Here is a 20,305-nt window from a genome sequence, read left to right as displayed (position 1 = left end):
GAGAAATAAAAACCCTGAAAATTGCTCAGAAACACATTACTGTGGTATACCACTGAAATTAGAGTTAAATGCTTCTAAAATAGTCACATTTGACAACCAAAAAATATCTATTGACTGCTGTTACAATGTGAGCTATCTAAAGCATAATGTTTTGCAGAGCTTCTGGTTCAGTACAAAAATAGGCCACCATTCAGAGAAACAGTGGACACTAGCCAGACATTTTACCACACTGGTGGTATGCAGCTTTTTTTCCCCCAGCGTGTCGGTGAATGGAATTCCTTTGCTATTGCTTAATGTAGACTTTGCATACTCACTAGTATGACATAATAGAGTTTGTAAGTGTTTTTGAAAAATGGTGACGTAATGCATTGAGGTTTTATTCTCCCTGAGCCCACTGTCAAGGCCAATATTTTACTAGCTGTGAAATAAATGGGGAAGAGTGGGACAAAAGAAGGAACATCTGCCAGTTTTTTTTTTTTTTTCAAATTAAAGCATTCTCAGCATTTTAAAGGCGATAGTTTGGCTGTTGCTAAATGCTACAATGCTGAGAGCTGGGTAAGAGTTGCCACGGTAAGATCTTTTCATTTCAGGTGCAAGTTTCTTTCAGTTGAGATAATTGTGTTATTTCTGTCTAGCCAGGTTTTTATTGTGTTTTTCTTGGGTCCCTTTTAACTGCAGAGCCTTGCTCAAAAAGCTCAAGGGGTAAAAAAAGCCAAACAGCTCCCAGCTACCACAATAACATAATACGAGATTTTGAACATCAACATCATGGGACATTTCCTGGAGTATTATGAAGTCACACATTCGCGCACACACACTCCCCTGCTGTCCAACAAGTGTTTATGAATGTAAGCTAATACAATATATAAGCACAGACTCAGACACAGATGCACATTTTCACATCTTGAGCCTAGTTTGCCTCGATTACTTCAAAGGAAGCTCCTGGATTTTGTAAAGAGATACTCCGCTTGTAATTCCTAAAAGATTCTCCAAACTATCAGGGGGCTCGAAGAAGAAAGCACACTACCAGCACTGGGCCCTCGAGCACAGAGCTGAGCCTGTCTGCCATCCAGGAGGAATAAATCATATGCAAATAGAGAAAGAAAATAAGGAAAAGACAGTGAGAAGGAGTGAGAGAGGGAGAATAACACGTTCAAACCCCCTCCTCCCTAATTTTCCACACAGATGGAGGCTTAAAGCACTTTTCAATGCAGAGCAGCCATCTCTGATTTCACTAAAGCATTTCAACTTGTCCCCACAAAAATCCTCCCTGAGCTGTGTGCTGCCATTTTCTGAGATATGAACTTTTTGATGTTACTCAAGAAAGTTTTATTCCAACTACACAGAATTGACAAAACCGAAGTTTCTCCACTTGTTAATACACAAAACTTTGTTTAGCTTGTTTTCAACTTTTTTTTCAGCAAAAAAGTCCAAAGTAAGTGGTTGCTAGATCAATTATGCTGGCTGGTTTTCTTATACAGAGGAAGGGACAGACACAGACGATGTTACTTACTCTCTTACACAGAATAAATACAACAGGGGAGAAGCTGAAGAGGAAGTGGGGATGGTTTTTAGGTAACTTGTGACCTACCTTTGAACCAGGAGAGCCGGGGAAGCCTGGAGCTCCAGAGGGACCAACAGGGCCCTACAGAGCGGAAAACACAGTCTGTCACTGACACATTCAGGTGTAGCCACTACTATCATACCACAGAGGGGTTGTGTTTGTGGAGAAGTGGGAATGGATTTCTCACTAAATGTCAAACCAAATGATGAAGATTAAATTAAATTAAATGAGAGTAAAAATGGTACTTACTGGAGGACCAGCAGGACCAGGCAAGCCATCATTTCCACGTGCCCCCTGAACAAATAATACATTATCAGCAAATGGCATCAAACCCTTTCCTCCTATTTTTTATATTAATCACAGTTCATACTACTTTTACACATTCAATAGTATTCAAACCAGGCAACTGGTACAGGGGAGTAATAGCTTATGAATTACAATGCAGTTATTAGTATGAAGTGCGTTCATTTAGTGCATTAAAAGGAACACCTTTGAATTTAAGAATCTAAGTGATGCAGACACTAATAAAGCAAAATGAAGCACCTAATGCATTAGTTTTAGATAGAAAAATGACACTCACAGCAACTCCACTGGGTCCAGGGCGGCCTCTCTCACCAGGCAAACCACGAGGGCCCTGAGTAGTTGAGGGAGAAGAGAAGAAACATCATCAGTTCACCGTTAGAAATGAGACTTGTAGGATTTTTGCATCTTTTTAATTTTCACGTGGTGTTGTTGTTGTGACGTCCAGAATTACGCACCATTGGTCCAGGAGCGCCATTCTCTCCAGGAGCACCGGATTCACCCTAAAAACAGGAAAAACTGTTTAGCTTTTACGTAGTACAGCATGGCAACCACAAATAAAGTAACTACTCCTCCTGGAGTCTGTAAATGGGCTGTGTTTTGTCGAATCTGTCATCTCATACCAAACATTACTGATGTCCGTCTGACTTGATTCACCTTTGTCAACATAGTGGATTAAATATAAAACAGCGGGTACACACACAGAATAAAATCCTACCTTAGACCCAACAGCTCCAGTCTCTCCCTTTGCACCATCAAGACCTGAGTAACCCTAAGAGAAGAAGCAGAGTGAGAGCGCACAGTTAGGAAATTAATTATAAGTACACAACCAATAACCAAAATTTTCCTAGAAGTCATTAATAAACAAACACACTCACTCTGTGTCCCTTGATGCCAGGCAGGCCAGGAGTTCCTGGGAATCCACGAGCTCCCTGTGATGCAAGAGGAGAGACGATGCAGAACATTAAAACACAGTTTAAGAAACTGAAGCCAAGAGAGTGAAATAATGCTGCTATCAAGATTTCCTCCACTGGGAAGAGGGAGCCAGAGACATGGAGTACATCAGGACTGAGTTTCCCCACTGAATATATTTATTTCCCTTCTACTGGAATTATCTATTAGCTGAAATGTTCTTTCAAAAGTTAAGTCCAATTTTGGCTCCAACTAATATTGGACTCAAAACTTTGATTCTTGGCTTGAGATGATAAATGACTCGCTTTGAAACTCATAACTTAATTATCTTTATTATTATCTTAGATCACTCTCTAATCTAACTCTGAACTCAGTAATCAAATGTCATTGTCAGCTATAGTGAGAGCTGCTTTATTATATAATCACTATAAAATAAATAGAAAAATACACAAGCAATTTGAGTTGGTTATGTTATTATGCAGTGACACCATCACTATAACTGTCCGTTAGGGTATAACAGTTTATTTAGAGTCAAAAAATGTATCTGCTTCTTTGAACTGGTATTAGAAGCTAATTTCTCACACCTTTATGACCAGGCTGCTTGCTGACCACCAGGGAAACAAACAATATAAAGACATGTATAATCAAGTGAGACACGTCTTAAGCAAGCAGCTCAGTGCCTGAAAAACTCTTGACAAATCTCACCTGAGGTCCAGCAGGTCCACGTTCGCCTGATTTGCCAGGTTTGCCAGACTCACCCTGAAACAGAAACAGAGAAGAAAAGTTATGATAAGAAAGGCTTTATTAAGAATTTGTGAATTGATCAATTTGATTTAATCACTTCTTTTTAAAATGTAAAAAGGTGTGTGTATGTGTGCTTTGTTTTTAATGTTGTTGTCATGAATCTGAGCACTCCCAGTGCGAGCAGTGTGATATCTCCTGTCTGCTGCCATCACGTGGCTACAAGTAGGAATTACATTTTGATGTGTGATCCCAGAGTCTGGGAAATGACGATAAATAAATCGGTGTGTGGTAGAATTTCAGGTCGATGAAACAAACATGAAATACTTGAAGATATTTCATGTTAAGCTGTTTCAAATAATGTATAATGCTAGCTGCCTGAGGTCCCCTTGTCTGATTTAAAAAAAAAAAAAAAAAAAAGAAAAAAGAAATTAATGTAAACTCCAAAAGCTGTTCTCTTCACTTGCAGCTACAACAGCTACAAAAGACAATAGTCATTTGGCTGATGTTTTCTATGTCTGACTGGCACAGTCTGGAAGGCAACATATGATTTAATTCAACATGGTACAGGCCTAAATGTATGGCGGTAAAAGCACATATAAGGCACATTCCTTTTACATGAAAATACACATTTTCTGTGGTATAATGGAAGTCATAAAACCAAACTTAAAAAAATAAGACAGTGTAGATATGGCTTTGAAAGACTGAGATGTTGAAAGTTAATTTCAGAGCGAAAGGGTACAAAAGAGTAGAGCAGAAAGAAAGAATAATTTATTTGAGTTTGTAAAAATACCATATAATAACCAATACAGTCAATTTATAAAGGAGAAACTGTGATTTATACTGTGTAATAGTGTCCTTAAAACAAACCGAATAGGTGTAGGTATGAGGACAGTAGCTAAGCTTGTATCAGCCCTGTCAGAGTCCCTGCTTGCTGAAAGCGTCCTTACAGTTTTGTAACATCGTGACAGACACACTTACATCATCTCCAGGTTTTCCAGAAGGTCCAGGGGGGCCACGGGGACCCATGGGGCCCTGTTAGTAACGAGAAAACAAGCAAAGGTAAGACACAGTTTCCACTCGTAACCAACAGAGGGCAACATTACACAGTTCAGTCTTTGGGCCATAATTTGTAGCACGTGGCGGTAACTCCCTCTCTCCTCCGCTCTACAGGCAGCCAATATCAGATAGATAACACTTCAATGAGTCTGATTAGCATTTATGTCCAAGTGAGTGTTTCATTAAGTGTTACATTAATCAAAACTTTATCTTGCTGATCTGAAACACATTTCTAATTAATGTGAAACTTGTTGCATAAAATCAGTTAAATGGAATTACATTCCTAAACAATATTACACATTTTAATAGTGTTTTTCAATTAGAAAAGATCAGAATCGGTGAGATTTACAGGCAAGATTGGGCCAAAAAGGTTGGAAAAAATTCTTAGATATCCTTATCCAAACTCCTGAGTACGAAGTTCAGATGTTCCCATCTTTTTCTCTTTCTGTCTGCCAGTTTCTTTCTCTGTTTTCTCACTTAATATTTGCTGATATGTCTATTGGTTCTGTCACCATGAATGACTTTCTCCCACTTTTTCTCTCTTTACTTTGTGTCAGTCTGTCTTGACTAAGCAGGTAAAACATTTAAGTGATAATGTTGAACAACACACTGACCTGTAGCAATATAAGGGATGTTATATATAAAGAATACCAATATATTTTCCTTATCTTAATTACCTGATTAAAGGCATGTTGGTGATTTTCCGCTTTGGTGGAAAACACCAGCTGAGGTATCTTTGACTCATTATGGTTTCAAAGGTACAAATTTACTTCCGGTCTTCACAAACACTTGGCCAACATTGTGACATTTTTACAACTGTCAAGTTGTTTTCAGGAAGGTTGCTTGATTTTAATCACACATAATGATGTACTGGAACATTTTTAAAAGACAAAACACCTCAGAGGCTGCATATCTGAACTCCACAGGAGCAGATTAACACAGCAGTGGGGAGACCCTGCACTGTCTACCTGCTGAGGGGACGGGAAGGACCGGGGAGAGCGGGCAGTCTGATATCTGGGAGATTTGGTAAGTCAGGGTGGAAACTACAGGGGGGGCAAGTAAGGGTAAAGACGGGGTAGAGCTCGGGCAGCAAGGAGGGAGAAAACTAGAAGTAGGAGCTGTAAGAAAAACAGAAAATGAAGAATAATAGGAAGGGGTAACATGTTCTGTCTGAGAGGAGTTATAAAGGAGCAGAAGATGTACAACAAACATTGGAAGCTGCTAGTGAGAAAAGGGGCAAAGAAAGGAAACGAAAATCACAAAAACACTGAAAATATCCTCCTACAAAGAGTACAAAACCAGAGGCCCCGTTCAGTACTCTGACTTCCACCGTTAGATGTCACACAGGCTTGGATTTAAGACATTGTAAGCATTAACTGAAGTGGTTGTAAATGTTGAAGCCGAAAGAGCCAGCTGCTAAAATAGAGAAAGATGTACAAAGCTAAGCAATGAAACATTAGAAAGAGTTGGGAAACTTTATGGAGGTAGTATGGAGTGCAGTAGAAGTTTGCACATGAAGAGGTGAGGAATTAATACAGTATGGTTGTAATGTGCACATCTTCTAAAAAAGATGAGAAACATGAGAAAGTAGTGAGCTGAAAGGATAAAGGAAAAAGAAGGAGGAGAGAGGAGGTTTATGGGCCATAGTGCGAGTATTTATGATAATAAATGTAGTGTGGAGGACTCGTGCTCTGTGGGATACTTACAGATTGTCCGGGCTCTCCAGCCTCTCCTGGGTTGCCTTGGAAACCTTGTGGGCCCTGGGATGTAGAAAGAAGACGGGGGATGTTTAATGTGAGTGAAACATTTTTTTTATATGCAGTGCCTCAGGTTAGGAGTTTAAATTAGAAAAACAATTACTGTGAACTTACTAGAGCTGAAACAAGTAGTCTATTAATTGATTGGCTGATAAATGAAAAAAGCCGCAAATCACTGGTTTCTGCTTCTCAAGTTTTTTTTTGCTGGTTTTCTTCATCTTCTATGATAGTGAATTGAGCATCGAAACTATTTCAATATGTCAGTGTAGGCTTTAAGGAATCACAATCGCAAAAATTACCATCAGAGCAGCTGATAATTACATTGTTATTATGTGACCACAGCAATATGCTGACTATGATATTTATTAGTTATGCAGTTTTGTATTATTTTTTGGCTTATTTCACTAAAGTTGAATGTATACATTCAGCAAAGTCGAGTACATACACACCTACAGCAATATAATTACTACAAAACTACTTTACAGAACACAGCATCTCTGTGTGTTTGTCTATGTTACATACTGCAGACACTCAAAACTACACTACCTCCCCACAGATATTATGCCATCTGTTTTGAGAAAGGTGTCCAAAGAGAAAATGCGTCTCTCCAAAGGGCTCAGGGTGATTAAACCATCAAGTTGAGGCAAGTCAGCTGGCATTACCTCCAACTAAACAGCTTCACTCAGGAGGCTGGGGGGCTGAAATGGCTACAGGTGGAGCGTCGTTGTGGGCAGGAGCAGAAAATGTTGGGGGGGAGGGAGTGTGTGTTAAGGTGTAAGCTCAATAGGTCTGTCAAAGATAAATTGTCAGGTGTTCTGCAGTACGTCCGGGTTGCAAAGGAAAAAGCCCTGGAGCTTGCAGCTGGGAGATGAAAATATTCTCTGTGTGCCACCTTCCTCCGTAAAACAGCCACAGTTAAAACAGAGCTGTGTGTAAACATTTATGCGTCAGGCTGTGGTATGCTAGCCTTGTTGCACTTTGTAAAGTCACTGGTCATTTTGGGGGCATTATTGCCATGAAATACACGCAGGGGAAGTAGACGATGAGGCATATGAACACAGGCATCAAGCACATTACAATTATGAGGTTTAGCCTAGTGTATCCTGTCTGTGACCAGGAGCTCGTCTACAGGTGCACCAGGCTTGTGTGTTGTCTGGGCCGCGCAGGAGGTACTTACAGGTGCTCCGGAGGGGCCAGGTGGTCCTCTGGGACCCATAGGGCCCTGGGGGGAAGAAAGGAGACAAGAGACACAACATCAGGCTAATGACGTGATCATATCCTTCCCCAATACACACAGTTTAAACCACACAAACACACAAAACAAACTAGTTCACGGTTAATAATTTTGTATTTTGAGTTTCTGAGTGTATGAAGGGGAGTTTGGAAGTTTTCGTCCACTTGGATTCTGTCAGAGGATGTAAAAAATATCACCTGCTCAGCCCTTAAGCTATACAAAACTCAGTGGCTCTACTTGTCAAATCAATAAATCATTTGAAATTCCTCAGCGGCATATAGACTTTCTCTTGCTCTCCATCCCTGTCTTTTCACTTTCACCCCTCCCTTCTTATTCTCTCAGCTCTTTTGCCCAACCACTGTGTGGTTCTATAGTTCAAAGGTCACCGGTGCTGGTGCTGTACTCTTAAAAGAAGTGCTTGAACTCTACATGACTTCATACACTTTGACATGGAATGAAAAACAACAGAATACTGAAGTGTTTTGTTTTACAGAGACTTTTCAACCCTAGATGTTTCAGGCATCAAAACAGGAGGTGCGATTTCTTCAACTAAATTATCTCTGACTGAATCTTAATCTGCTCTGCGAGAGCTTCTGTATGGAGTCACACGCCAAAGTAATTTTTGCTTCAACTTCATGCATCAATGCTCAACAAGAGGAGATCACATTCTGTGGAGGCGATGAGCCAAATCCTCATTACTTTTTCTCTCTGTCTGCCTTTCTACCTCACACACACACACACACACACACACACAGAAAACACACATGCACGAAGAAAATCAGCTGCACAGGGAACAATGGGAATGTAGGCGATGGTGTCGATAAAATTTCTCTAAAATTCTTCGGTGAAAAAATGCCTTGATTTAGATTTTTTGTGACAGTTTTCCTCTTGGGTAAAAACATATTCCTTTCAGTAGGTTTGCTTTTATAAAGCCACATTTTAGCATCATGGTTATGTTTTAAAAATCAGGGTTGGCAGCCAAAGAAAACGTCACAGTGCGGCACAGTGGTCCTCAGAAGCGAATGAAAGTCACCTTTCAGTGGGTGTGGGAAGTCCTTACCACAGCAGGGACAACCTCATCAATGGGGCTCTATATCTACAGGACTTTTGAATGTGTGTCTGAGGGACATACACATGTGTGCTCATGCCTGTGAGTATACATTTGAGTGAGAGCGTTGTTTGAGTGTTTGGTATGTAGGCGTATGGCTATGAGATGGGGATCTGAGTAGACGTATAAGCGGTTATAAGCTTCACTTGAGATTTAACGTCAGTCCAGTGTGTTCGTTCACTGCTCTCTCCCCCAGCAGGCCGGCAAACGCCAAAGTAAACGTGGGCTGGCTTCAAAAAGGGCCGAGTATTATGGTGAGCTGGTGAGACAGACATGTGGAAGGACAGTCAGTAGGAGTGAAGCCACAGAGGCGGCTGCTAACTGTGGGGATCTGATCAACTCCAGCCGCCCACCCCTCCTGGCGTCTCAAACCTCTGCTGGCCTGAGACTCTGCCAAGCTGCTCTGCAGTACTCTAAACCAAAATAGCTCCAGTGTGCTCCTCACTCCATCTCAGGCAAGCTGCTTACCAACTGCAGCGGCGGTTTTTCATAATGATGATCAATGGCTGTTTCCTCAATTTATAAAATTACCCCTCTGTACTCCATGAAGGGTGTTTATTTTCCATCAGGACCCAGAACCTTCTTTTCTCCAACTTTTTAGTTCTTAATTTTCTCCCAGAGCCATTAAGAAAGGAGGGGTGAAAAACTTTCGTGGGATTATTCTTGGAATAGTAGTCTTCTTTATTTCTCCCATCCTTAATGATTTAAAATCCACTTTTGGTGAAGAATGACGATGATGACGCGTCCATATCATAGTTTTATATTTGATAACCATATGTTGCCTCTCTGGTTCTTGCTTATGCCCCACCAGAGAGGTAAAAGTTTAAAAAACCAGCACCACCGGAACTGATGGGGATTCAGAGTTTTGTTCGAAGACACTTCAGAAGGACAAGTGCTTGCCAGCACAGATCTTTAGCCATGGTCTTCAGGTTCTGCCTAATCATTTCTCCTGGCTGCTGACATCTTCAAGACTGTAGCATCCAAGTAGATTTGTAAGCAGCCAACTGTGAAAGAAAAACATGGAAGGGGCAGCAGGTCTCATCATCGCTCGCTCACCATTGGTCCTTGCATCACACCCATCTGTGCGCCGCCAGACTTCTCATCGAAACCACCTGCCATCTGAGCAGCAAAGTTCTGAAAATCGCAAAAGAAAATAAGGCATTAAGATATTTAGTCAAGATAAAACATTGTTTAGGTGCCTTTTTAGATATATTCACGACATCTTAGTCAAAATAAGCTTTTACGGTTAAGCATTCAAGGACTGCATCTGGTTGGAATAGACAAATGGGTAAGATGAAATGCCAGCAAAAAATGCTTCAAATTGCTTTAAAAGTGAGCTTTGGCTATGTGAAATGAAAGTGTTTATCTTGGAGGACAAATGTGTTGTCAGTGATTTGCAGAGTTTGGAGGATGCTGTGTCATTTTGGCAGGAGAGAGATTCAGCTTTTAATAGATAGTCAGCAGCAGAGCTCATTATGTGAATCCTGATGCAGAGCAAGAAGAGACAGAGGGCATGTGAACGTTTTTCATCTCTCACTCCGTCACAAAGAGTCTCCTTGTTTCTCCCCTAAAAAAGCTCCTTGCCTTCCCCTCCCCAAATCTATCATACTACCTCCTGCCCTCCCACCCCCCCTCTCCTCAATCCACCTCCTCCCTCCTTTTCTCCTACAAAGAATGACAGGCATTCGATCTATTCTCTCTCTCTGCATCTACTCGCTGTTGTCTTTCTGCCTCCTCCCTACGCCAGCAATTTCCCACATCTTTTGTGCTCTTGGATTCTTTCCTTGCCCCTTTTTACCATTCTCTCTTGCTTATTCCACCCAGTCAAAGTGAACCCATTGTTGGGCTTGCATCAGTGTTCAACCTGTCAGCTTCTGTGTCTGCAGTGAATGCTAACCCCCTGCTTGTCATGGGATACTTACGCCACCAAGGCCAGGGGGTCCATTAGGTCCAGGAGGTCCAGGGGGGCCGGGGTTTCCGGGGGTGCCAGGCTCACCATCTCTGCCGCGGGGACCAGGGCTTCCCTAAAAATAGATTGACCACATTAAAGTAATAGAATCTATCAAAAGGATGAGAATATGGCCTGAAATTGGGCCACAGTGAGTGCTTCTCCTTTGCATTGACTGACTGACTGACAGTAAATGTCTTTTTTTTTTCTGTTTGACCAACAGTTTATATCATAAAAAAACAGCAAAACGTCAGATTTGGAAAGTTGGAACCAGCTGATTTTGGACATTTTCACTTAAAATGACTATGTAATTATTTTGATAATTTTCTGTTGGTTAACATATCAAAGCTTTTTTTTGTTATATTTTTCTGTCTGCAGTGTGCTTTTTGATGACTAACATTAGGTGTAATCTTATTTTTTTTTATTAACTATAAATACACCAACCAAATAAAATGTTCTATCCATATACGAGCACAGAAAAGTGTGAATAATAATCACTACAGGTCACCATTTAATTTCAGGCCTTTGTGCCAATTTTTGAGCTCAATAGTACTTTGGATAAATCATTACACTGTTGCTGGCAGACGATACACCGCTGGACTACATTTGTCAGACACTGTTGACAGAAGCCTAATGCTCACTTGAACCCTCTCCAAACTGCACTGATGGTCTACATGAGAGAACTCAGGACTGAAGTTTTACCCAACTTGTAAAGGTAAGAAAAACAAGAAAACTCAAAAAAAGAACTTCAGTGCTCACAACACGGCCAAATATAAAGTTCAAATAAAATTTTCCACTGAGGTTGCAGAGCATGCTGATGATTTATCAGAGCAAATCAGACTACTGGGCATACCTTTGTGCATGTACTGACAAATTACCCTGCAAGGGGATCCTGAACAAAGAATGTGCTTAACACCTAAAAGGCTGCTTAACCTCTGCTAGCTAAAACTGAATCCACCTAGTGCTTAAAATCTGCATAAACAAAATGGTTACACGACATAAACTCCTCGCCTGCAGCCATTATCCAAGTGTTTGCATCCAAGTGTTGTTACATTAATGCAATGATCAAAGCCCGGCAATTGCGGCGACATTGATTTCCCACACTGACTGACTGAGGCCTCAGAGGTTTACATTAGGAGTCTCCGACAGCCCTACATCTGTTAAACAAACCAGACCATACAGCCTAATGGAAACGACACGCGAGTAGTTAGACTGAGCTGCTCAATGAAAGGCTACCATTCTGCAAACCTACAAGCTATAGCAGATACCCCAGCCACCCACCCCAACCCCCCCAAACACCTAGAGCTATCAGATTCAATAGCACATACTGTACTTCAGAGTGTGTGTCTAGTTTTTGGCATGAAAATCACAAGGTGGGGGTTTATTTATTTTTAAACTGACCTTCTCTCCCTTTTCTCCTCTCGATCCGCGGGGTCCTTGCTCTCCTGGTGGGCCCTGGTGAATGAGAGACAGTGAAGTAGTTACAATAACCTTCAGGTGTTTTCTCACTACATGCGAGCTGCAGGAACAGCTGCAGCTTTTGAACTCTGCTACTGTTACGTCAGATCAGTTTCCATTTCCTGTCACTGCAACTGGCAACTAAATTTAATACCTACATGTTATTTGAAATGCAGAGTCTTTTCTATCTTTAATTCTCTATAAATAAAACAAAGTGTATATTCTTCCATGGAGCGGAAATTAAGGAAAAATGTATGAATGCATACCATTGGGCCACCTGGTCCTCTTGGTCCTACAACCTGGACAAGTAAAGGAAAGAAAGATAAGTTGTCAGATATCTTTTATAAAACGTTACATTTAACATTTAAAGTCTTGTAAATGCAGCAAACAAAGGCATGCTGCAGTGCTCAAAGTGAAGACTGTTTAGGCCCACCACTAAAGCTTTCATTTGCCAGATATATTTGCACATGTGAGGTTAAGATCTCCTTTCATTCTGGGGGGGAAACATTATCTTTCTCCCATCAGAGCAGGCTTATTTAACTGCTAATCTCTTCGGGCAAAGCATTATAAGAAACATACAATAAACAATGCCTTCTTATTTCCTGCCATGAACTTGTATTCCCTCAGCAGGGTAAAGCATTTCCAGGTGCGGTGCTGCAGCAACAGCAGCAGGGAGTTTTCTCTCTCTCTTTACTGGCCTATGAAGATCTGTATGGAGGATTGTATGGAGGCCTTATTGTGCTTGGCTGTCCTGACCAGTGGGCTAACAGACTCCTCTCCCTCCCAATTGCTCCATCCTGTCTTTCTTAGGCTGGCGGTTATTCTAGTTATTTCTAACTACTAACTAAAATTACTAAAACTATTCTTGAACTCATCAACAGCCTGGGATAACATGCTAACAACAACAACAACAACAATGGTGGTGGTATTTACTCAGACATTGTGCGTCAGTACTCATTGGAGGTACTTGTACTTTACTAGTATTTTCATTTTATGCCACTTGTGGTATCTTCCCCACAACATTTCAGATTTTCTACTTAAGTCCATTTATTTGACAGCTTTACGTACTTGTTACTTTGCATTTTCAGATTTAAGAACAGAACCTATGAAGAGCTTATTAAATACGATGGACTGGTTTAGATTAAATGGCCCAGCAGTACTTAAAATAGTTCAAATTAACAGTAAAATGCAACTTACACATAAATGCTTCCATATAATTGTGTAATATCTGATAAAATTACTCTCACAGGTTCCATTCTTGTGAATTAGTGCTTTTACTTTTGATACTTCAAGTTCACTTTGATACATATATACTTCTATTAAATTTTCAGTGCATGACTTCTACTTACATGGTATATATTTATATTCATATTTAAGTATTGCTTCTTTTAGTTGAGAGATCTGAATACTTCCTTAACCCCTGGCTACTATTGAGGGACATTAAGTGTTTCATGTGAGGATGAAAGAGAATGTCAAGTTGTACTTTCAGTGCTGTGTGGTGTCGACTTACATCGGTAATGTCTCCGGGTTCACCTTTCTGACCCTGATGTTGAAATCATGAAGCATAAAAACGACAATTAGGATTAGAACTACACAAACATTCTCCAAAAAAAAAAAAATCTGTCTTCTTTCTCACATATGTTGTAGCTCTGCCTATTTCAAAAGTACATAGTGGATAAATTAAGAATTCTGAGAATAAGTATCCTTTGCAGTATCAGTGCACACAGTGCCAAGGAGGAAATAAATATCATCCATCTGGCAAAGCCCATCAAAGTCTCACCTAAATCCATAAACTACAGGTTACGCAGCACTGCAATCAGTCTGGGATGGATACAGATTTAATTGCTGGTACTGAAGAGCTTCAGTCCTCACACACACACACACACACACACACACACACACACAGAGGGTCTTAATATCCTACAGTGCCTCACCTTAGCTCCAGGTGCTCCTGTTATGTGGTCAAGCAGGTTAGAGGGAAAAAGAACAGATCACAGTTAGTAGATAGATAACACAAAAACAGTCCATGAGGGTTACACAGTATTTCCCAGAAACCCAGACAGTCTCTAAATGCTGATTGCCAGCTGTACTTTTCTAGATCAAACTACACTGAAGACCACCACCAAATCATATTTGCAGTACCCAAAGAGCCCATCAGGATTGGCCAAGTGTTGGCTGAATCACCATCTTAATCTTAAAGCAAGAGCTCAAAGCAGAAGCAAAGCTGCAAGTAAAAGGGACTGATAGAAAGCAAAAGAAATGGAAGAGCCAGAGCGAAGGATCTTTTTGAATAATTAAGGAGGCCATTTTTATATTTCAAATCATTCTAATAAGTATTGTTAGGAAGCAATAATGATAAATTTGATCAAATGAGTTTGCATTTTATTTTTAGGTAGGGCTGGGTATCAATGAAGATTTACAAAAGAACGTCTCAGAGATTAAATGTTTAAAAGTAACCTTACAAGGCATTTGACTCAATAAAATAGTTTAAAACCAGCACATTTTTTGATTGAAATCAGGGACCATCCAATTAAAAATCAACAAGATTCCGAATCCGACAGATGTTCACTGCCAACTTTGGGTATTTAACAGTGTATGATAGTCAATTGTCTGGACACTAGACAAATATTGACGATCGATAGCCAACCCTTTGTAGGTGATTGAAAGCTTAAAATGATGCTGTTGCATACTTCTTACTAAGCACTTAATTTTGCTTTGAATAGAAGACATGTATTTTATGAAGCATTTGAATCCACAAGCATGCATTGCAAACAGTGACACTTCTGATTTCACTTATGCTCCTCAACTGACTTTGTTTATATTTCCAGAGCTGACCAAGAGGCAGGAGGTTTTAAATGTGGTGAATAGCTCCTTCAAAAAGTCTCAACAGAGTGTCACAGTTTCTCTTGCCATCAGATCTGCAGAAATCCACAGAGAGGATATAGAGCAGAAATGTGAGGCCGTGTCTGCTTGACTGAGGTATTTTTCCTTAATGATTCCCACATGTACTCTGGGAGGGAGAGAGTATTCAAACAAGATGGGGCCAAGGTGAGCCAGCTATGGAAAAATGACGTTGAGGTAGCATTTCAGTGAAATCTGGTCAGATGTGTCGCTGCTGTCATTTGTTTTTTATCATTTGTTTGCTCTGGGGATAGAAAGCTGTATTCAAATCAAAGGCTGACATATGGTAGGTCTATAGGCCGGATTTAATATGTTAAACTGCATGTGGCCAACCTTTGATTAATACCATAGTGGTGTCATTTTCTCCCCAAAATAAACAACATGATTTTGTAGAGTAATTTATTTATGAGAGGTGTGAGATAAATAAATTACGACCAATGGGTGGAGACTGGTCAGCTGCGCAGATGGGGCAACACTCTCCGAATGGGATTTCAGGTTTGGGGCAGTCTTTTAGCTCCTCGCAGACAATTTCATCACACAGGATGGTTCCAGTGTCACACACACAGATGCGACAAGGCTCTGGTTTCCATACGTCCTTGTCGCTATAGCGCTGTCCGTCTTGTATACAGCTAAAAACATCCTCCTCTGTGTGGGAGGTCATAGTAAGAGACACACAGAGGTCCAATCAGGTAGATGGTGGGAGGAAAAAGGAGATTAGACATCAGATATGGATAACAGTCACTGCAATGTGGTACATAATAAGTCATAACATTTTTGAGATGCAAACTAACTATTATTAAAATAAAACATGATATAGCATGTACATATAACCCAACAAAATATAATCTTGATTTGATAATTTATTGAGCTGGTTTGGATCAACTGTTCAGTGGCACTTTAGTAAAGTAGGTGGCAACAGAGGTACTTGAACTGTGGTCACCTGCCTCTGTATAGTGGATGTCAAACCTATTGATTACTGACTTTACCAACATAGATTTCTCCTTATCAACACAGTTTCTAGGGGTTAAAGAGTCTCTACATTAAGGCATCAACTAACTATTATTATTATTATTTCTTAATTGAAAAATGCTTGTTATGTTATCATACCGTTCAAGGTTATGTTTTAATATTAAAGTTACAGTTAAACAGTCCAAAACCCAAAGATATTAAGTTTACCATTATATATGGAGAGGTGAGAGGTTATCGATTGTCAAAATAGCTGCCGATTAACTTTTCGTCAATTGACTAATCAATTAATCAAGTAATTGTTGCAGCTGTATATGTTATGTCCACATAAACCGCATTCCACCGCTTCCCAGTTTGAACCAGGTTGTTGCACCTTTGTTGCATGTCTCCTCCCTCCACAACATTTCCTGTCTGCCTCTTGATTATCCACTTTTTTAAAAAAAGGCTAAGCATCCCAAAAGTAATTGTAAAAAAAAAAAAAAAAAAAGTATGTTATTTATTAATAACAGACACTGAGTCCAGTAATTGAAGTAAAGCATGCAACCTCTCAATTAGCCACCTGGTGGCAGTGTAACATCACAGAATCACAGTGAAGATGCATAAGACCTGCAGGAAACCTCCAATAACTTCACAGGAGCTGGAGACCATGTGCCTAAATTCCTCTACAAGTTAAATATAGGGCCGGTTTACATTGTGGGAGACACCCTAATTTACTGCAAAGGAGACAGACTTTGCATTCAGTGAATGAAAAATGTTTGGATTTTTTTTTTTCCTGACCACAGCTTGGCAAAGAGAGCAGAACTGAACGTGATGGAGGCGGAGCATGTTTCAATACAGGTACTGTACTTGGTCTAAATTACACCACTTAAGAAAATTTAACAATGAAATTAGTAATTACTCATTTTCCAGTCTGGCAGCTTTCTAAAAAGTCAACAGGAGGCCAAACAGTTGCTCTAAGAAATGCTCTGATCGGAGCCACTGAACCTGCACCGAGGGGTCAAAGTGGTTGACGCACCGAAAGAAAGGCCTCAGGGTACGGACTGCCGAGAGTGTGAGAGGACAAGGAGCAAGTACAGTAGCTATATTTACCTTTGAGCACTGCTTAAGACTAGGTAACCTGACGGACCTCAGCAGCAATGAATGAGGTCTTTCTGGAATGGGACAGAGTGGGCAATTCACAAACTATTGCCTTGTATAAACACGGGGCACATTTTAAACCCCATCTGGAGGCCATAGCTGTGTCAGATGCCAATTCAAACACATCAGAGAAAAGAAAATGGTCAGCTTTCACGCACATACCTTGTGGTTTTGACATTCAGTTTTATGGACCTGGACGTGCTGTCTAAAGACTGCACCTGTCCTTTGACTGGCTCAGATATGAAAGATTCTCCTGATATGGGACAAGGGCTCCTCTGTACACTGGAGGGCTGATAGAAAGCTGGCTTTTCGTCACTGAGAATAATTTGTAAGTCTCCTCTCCCATGTGTTGGCAGCCATGCTGTTTTCCAGGGGATTAAACTGAACAATGAAAATTGTAAAGTGAACCCAGGTGGACTTGGAGGACAAGTTTAGTAACTTTTAGGCCTTGATCCCTCTTTCATCCCTGTCTGATCAGCGTTATGGCTTCTTCGCCTACATGAACAGTCAGTGGCCTAAAAATTGAGAGTCAAAGAATTGACCCCTGTCCCCTCTGAGTGACTGGGGCCATTGAACCTGCTGTGCTGAGGTCACAGTCAGACCTCTTTGCCACTTCAGCGTTTCCCCGAAAAATGCAGAGGAAAGAAGGGTTTGCCTTATATCCAGGGGCCTATTTCTCTGAAAGGGTAACCTGAGACTTGCAATTGCTTTGGCGTGAGTATTTCCCCCCTTCTTTCTCTTTCTCCCTGGTAAATTCACCTTTACTTTACTTTAAAGGCTTTGTGAGCCTGACTTATTTTATGTTGGGGAGACTGCAGCTCTCAGAATCACAATAATAAAGTCTCCCTTCTTCAATTTTTCCAATCACCTCTCTCTTGCACCTTGGCTCTGTCCCTCCCTGGGCTGACTGTCACAGCTTATGGGTAATCTTTTAAGCAGATGGAAACCCTGAAATCATATGGAACATTATTTCTGGCCCCAATCTGCTGGAATACCATCACTCTCAAATGTCCCTCCTGGATACTAAAATCAATAATGATTACAAATAATTCTCCCTCCAGTTTTGCTCAGACAGCAGGAAGTCTGTAGGTATGAAGGATAATATGAGGTCCATTTTACTCTTAATGGAGTGAATATTAAAATAACCACGTTAAACCTACTTTTAAAGGAAATTTTGGTTATCAGTTCACCTCTTCGCCTCAACAAGCCAGGATTTGTCTGGATGCCCTCTGACAGCAAAGGAATGTGAATACTTTTCACCAAAGGCCCTTGAGCCTGACCACCTTTCACTTTTCACAGTGAATGTGCAGCTAAAAGAAGAGCCTGTCAAGGCCCCTAAAGCACCCAAAGGTGTCTGGCAGCTTAACCTAAGAAAAAAAGGGGGAGGTAGTGTATAAGGCTGTTTGGGATCAAAATCTGAATTTCAGAATTTTTGCTTTCTAAACTGTGTCCGATGATGTGCACTTCGCTGAGAATGGATAAATACTTTAAAAAAAAATCAAATGAACTGAGAAAGGTAACTCCACCGAATCAATAAAACAAACAGTCCATCCTCTGTGCTCCTTACTTTGCCACATCTCTCCATCCAGTGCATCACTTTTACGCACGTCGACGAACCTGATGCACTAACTTTTTTCTATCACACCTTGCAGATACAGTAAGAGCAGGACTCTCGGAAGACAGAAGGTCCACGACTACCATCAATCAAATAACTTTTCATGCAACATAGTATCTAAACAACCATGAACTTTCTGCGCGTAAAAGGTGCGAAGGAATAACCAAATCACTCCGAGCACCACAACAAGATCTAAACTGTTCAAAGTTCAGGTGCTGTGCTCAAAGATAAACTCCTTTCAGAGTCATCTGACTCGGAAGAACACCTGCTCTCTGTGTGCACCTTATGGCAATTTCCTAAAACTTCATTATAGCTCTTTGAGAGAAATAAAACTCCACTTACGGTCGTCCTCCTCCTGACATCTCACAACGGCTAATAGACAGACTTGGGTTGCTACAAGTAGCAGTACAGTCCTGGAATCCATAAAGCTGAACATGTCTAAATATTAGACATGCAGGGCCCTTGAGGGAAAAAGAAAGGTGCGAGGGGAGCTGAGGCTTCTCTCAGTATTTAGTGTGTGTGTCCCCAGTTACAAAAGCCGAACCATTCGAAATTCACCCTTCCCAAAAAACAAAAAACCGATGGGGGAATCCAGTGGCAGGACCCGGACCTGCAGCAGAAACTCAGCACCGACCGCTTCGGGCCAGACGCTGTAGTTTTATGTCCCCGTTGCCTTCAATGAATCTTCGTATATTCCCAAATATCAGTCCGGCCCCTTACCCCCTGTCAGGCTGAAATCTGAGCCCCGTTTCCCTCCCATTTTGTCTCCCAGGTTCCATTATCCCTCTCCCAGACCACTCCTCTCCACACGTGCTGCTACTGAACCCAAAAAACTCAAACTTTTTTTTTCACTGCCTAACTTTGGTGCCCTCCCCCGTTTCTCCCCATCCTTGTTCATAGCGATGTCAGGACCACTTCGTTACGCTAATTGAAGGAGCTTCTTTATTTTCTCAAGCAAGCCTGTGACCTGCCTGTGTGCGACAACAGGCAGCCATTAAGAAGTAATTTATGTGGAGTGGCTCTACAAACATCAGACAGAGTAACATTACACAGTAACATTCACATCAGATGGTGGTGTAAGGATGTAAAAATACAAATTGAACAATGACACAGAATACCAGATGTTTGGATAACTGAGGCTTAAACACAGGACACAAAAAGACACTTTGACACCCAGAAGCAAAATAAGGCTGCCACAATAATACTAATAATACTAATCCAATATCACAGACACAAACAGTCCCTACATTATTAAAATATGTATGCAGTCTATACCATGACAATTCTTCTCTATAGTAAAATTCAGGTTTCAATAGTGTTATACACAAGTAATGCATTTCTCATCACTGCATGACAATAATGCACAAATGCCCAGTATAACCCAGTATCAATACATGTTGATGGCATAATTAGTCATTATTATTTCATGTAATTGATGGTCCATCGATGGATTCTTACAGTAAGTTATACATTTATTAACATGTGGTCCGGCTGTAAACGGGTAAGAGATGCTACACGTGTGACAGCCTGTCAGTAAGCAATCCTGCATAGTGGAGTTCAGAGCTGCAGCTATTAGTCTGTCATCTATCACTCGATTGAAAGAAA

The 20,305-nt window shown here is 40.8% G+C and overlaps 1 protein-coding gene across 1 annotated transcript in view; it reads right to left on the bottom strand.

Annotated features, from left to right (window-relative positions):
• The window catches only part of col2a1b (collagen, type II, alpha 1b), a 47,130-nt gene extending 27,985 nt beyond the window's left edge, over positions 1-19,145 (bottom strand). The window contains exons 1-18 of the mRNA XM_070837927.1: positions 19,043-19,145; positions 15,418-15,627; positions 14,016-14,032; positions 13,592-13,624; positions 12,348-12,380; positions 12,025-12,078; positions 10,598-10,699; positions 9,732-9,809; positions 7,511-7,555; positions 6,283-6,336; positions 4,499-4,552; positions 3,482-3,535; positions 2,743-2,796; positions 2,583-2,636; positions 2,323-2,367; positions 2,145-2,198; positions 1,814-1,858; positions 1,592-1,645 (exon numbers count right to left, since the gene is read on the bottom strand). Of these exons, the coding sequence (XP_070694028.1) occupies positions 1,592-1,645; positions 1,814-1,858; positions 2,145-2,198; positions 2,323-2,367; positions 2,583-2,636; positions 2,743-2,796; positions 3,482-3,535; positions 4,499-4,552; positions 6,283-6,336; positions 7,511-7,555; positions 9,732-9,809; positions 10,598-10,699; positions 12,025-12,078; positions 12,348-12,380; positions 13,592-13,624; positions 14,016-14,032; positions 15,418-15,627; positions 19,043-19,136 (1,134 nt within the window). The 5' untranslated portion in view covers positions 19,137-19,145. The remainder of the gene's footprint in view (positions 1-1,591; positions 1,646-1,813; positions 1,859-2,144; positions 2,199-2,322; positions 2,368-2,582; positions 2,637-2,742; positions 2,797-3,481; positions 3,536-4,498; positions 4,553-6,282; positions 6,337-7,510; positions 7,556-9,731; positions 9,810-10,597; positions 10,700-12,024; positions 12,079-12,347; positions 12,381-13,591; positions 13,625-14,015; positions 14,033-15,417; positions 15,628-19,042) is intronic.
• Between the last annotated feature and the right edge of the window lie 1,160 nt (positions 19,146-20,305).

The sequence above is a fragment of the Pempheris klunzingeri genome, chromosome 2 (assembly GCF_042242105.1).
Source record: "Pempheris klunzingeri isolate RE-2024b chromosome 2, fPemKlu1.hap1, whole genome shotgun sequence".
NCBI classification, from domain to species: Eukaryota; Metazoa; Chordata; class Actinopteri; order Acropomatiformes; family Pempheridae; genus Pempheris; species Pempheris klunzingeri.
Note: the sequence above shows the minus strand (reverse complement) of the source record. Positions and strands in the feature narration are given on the sequence as shown.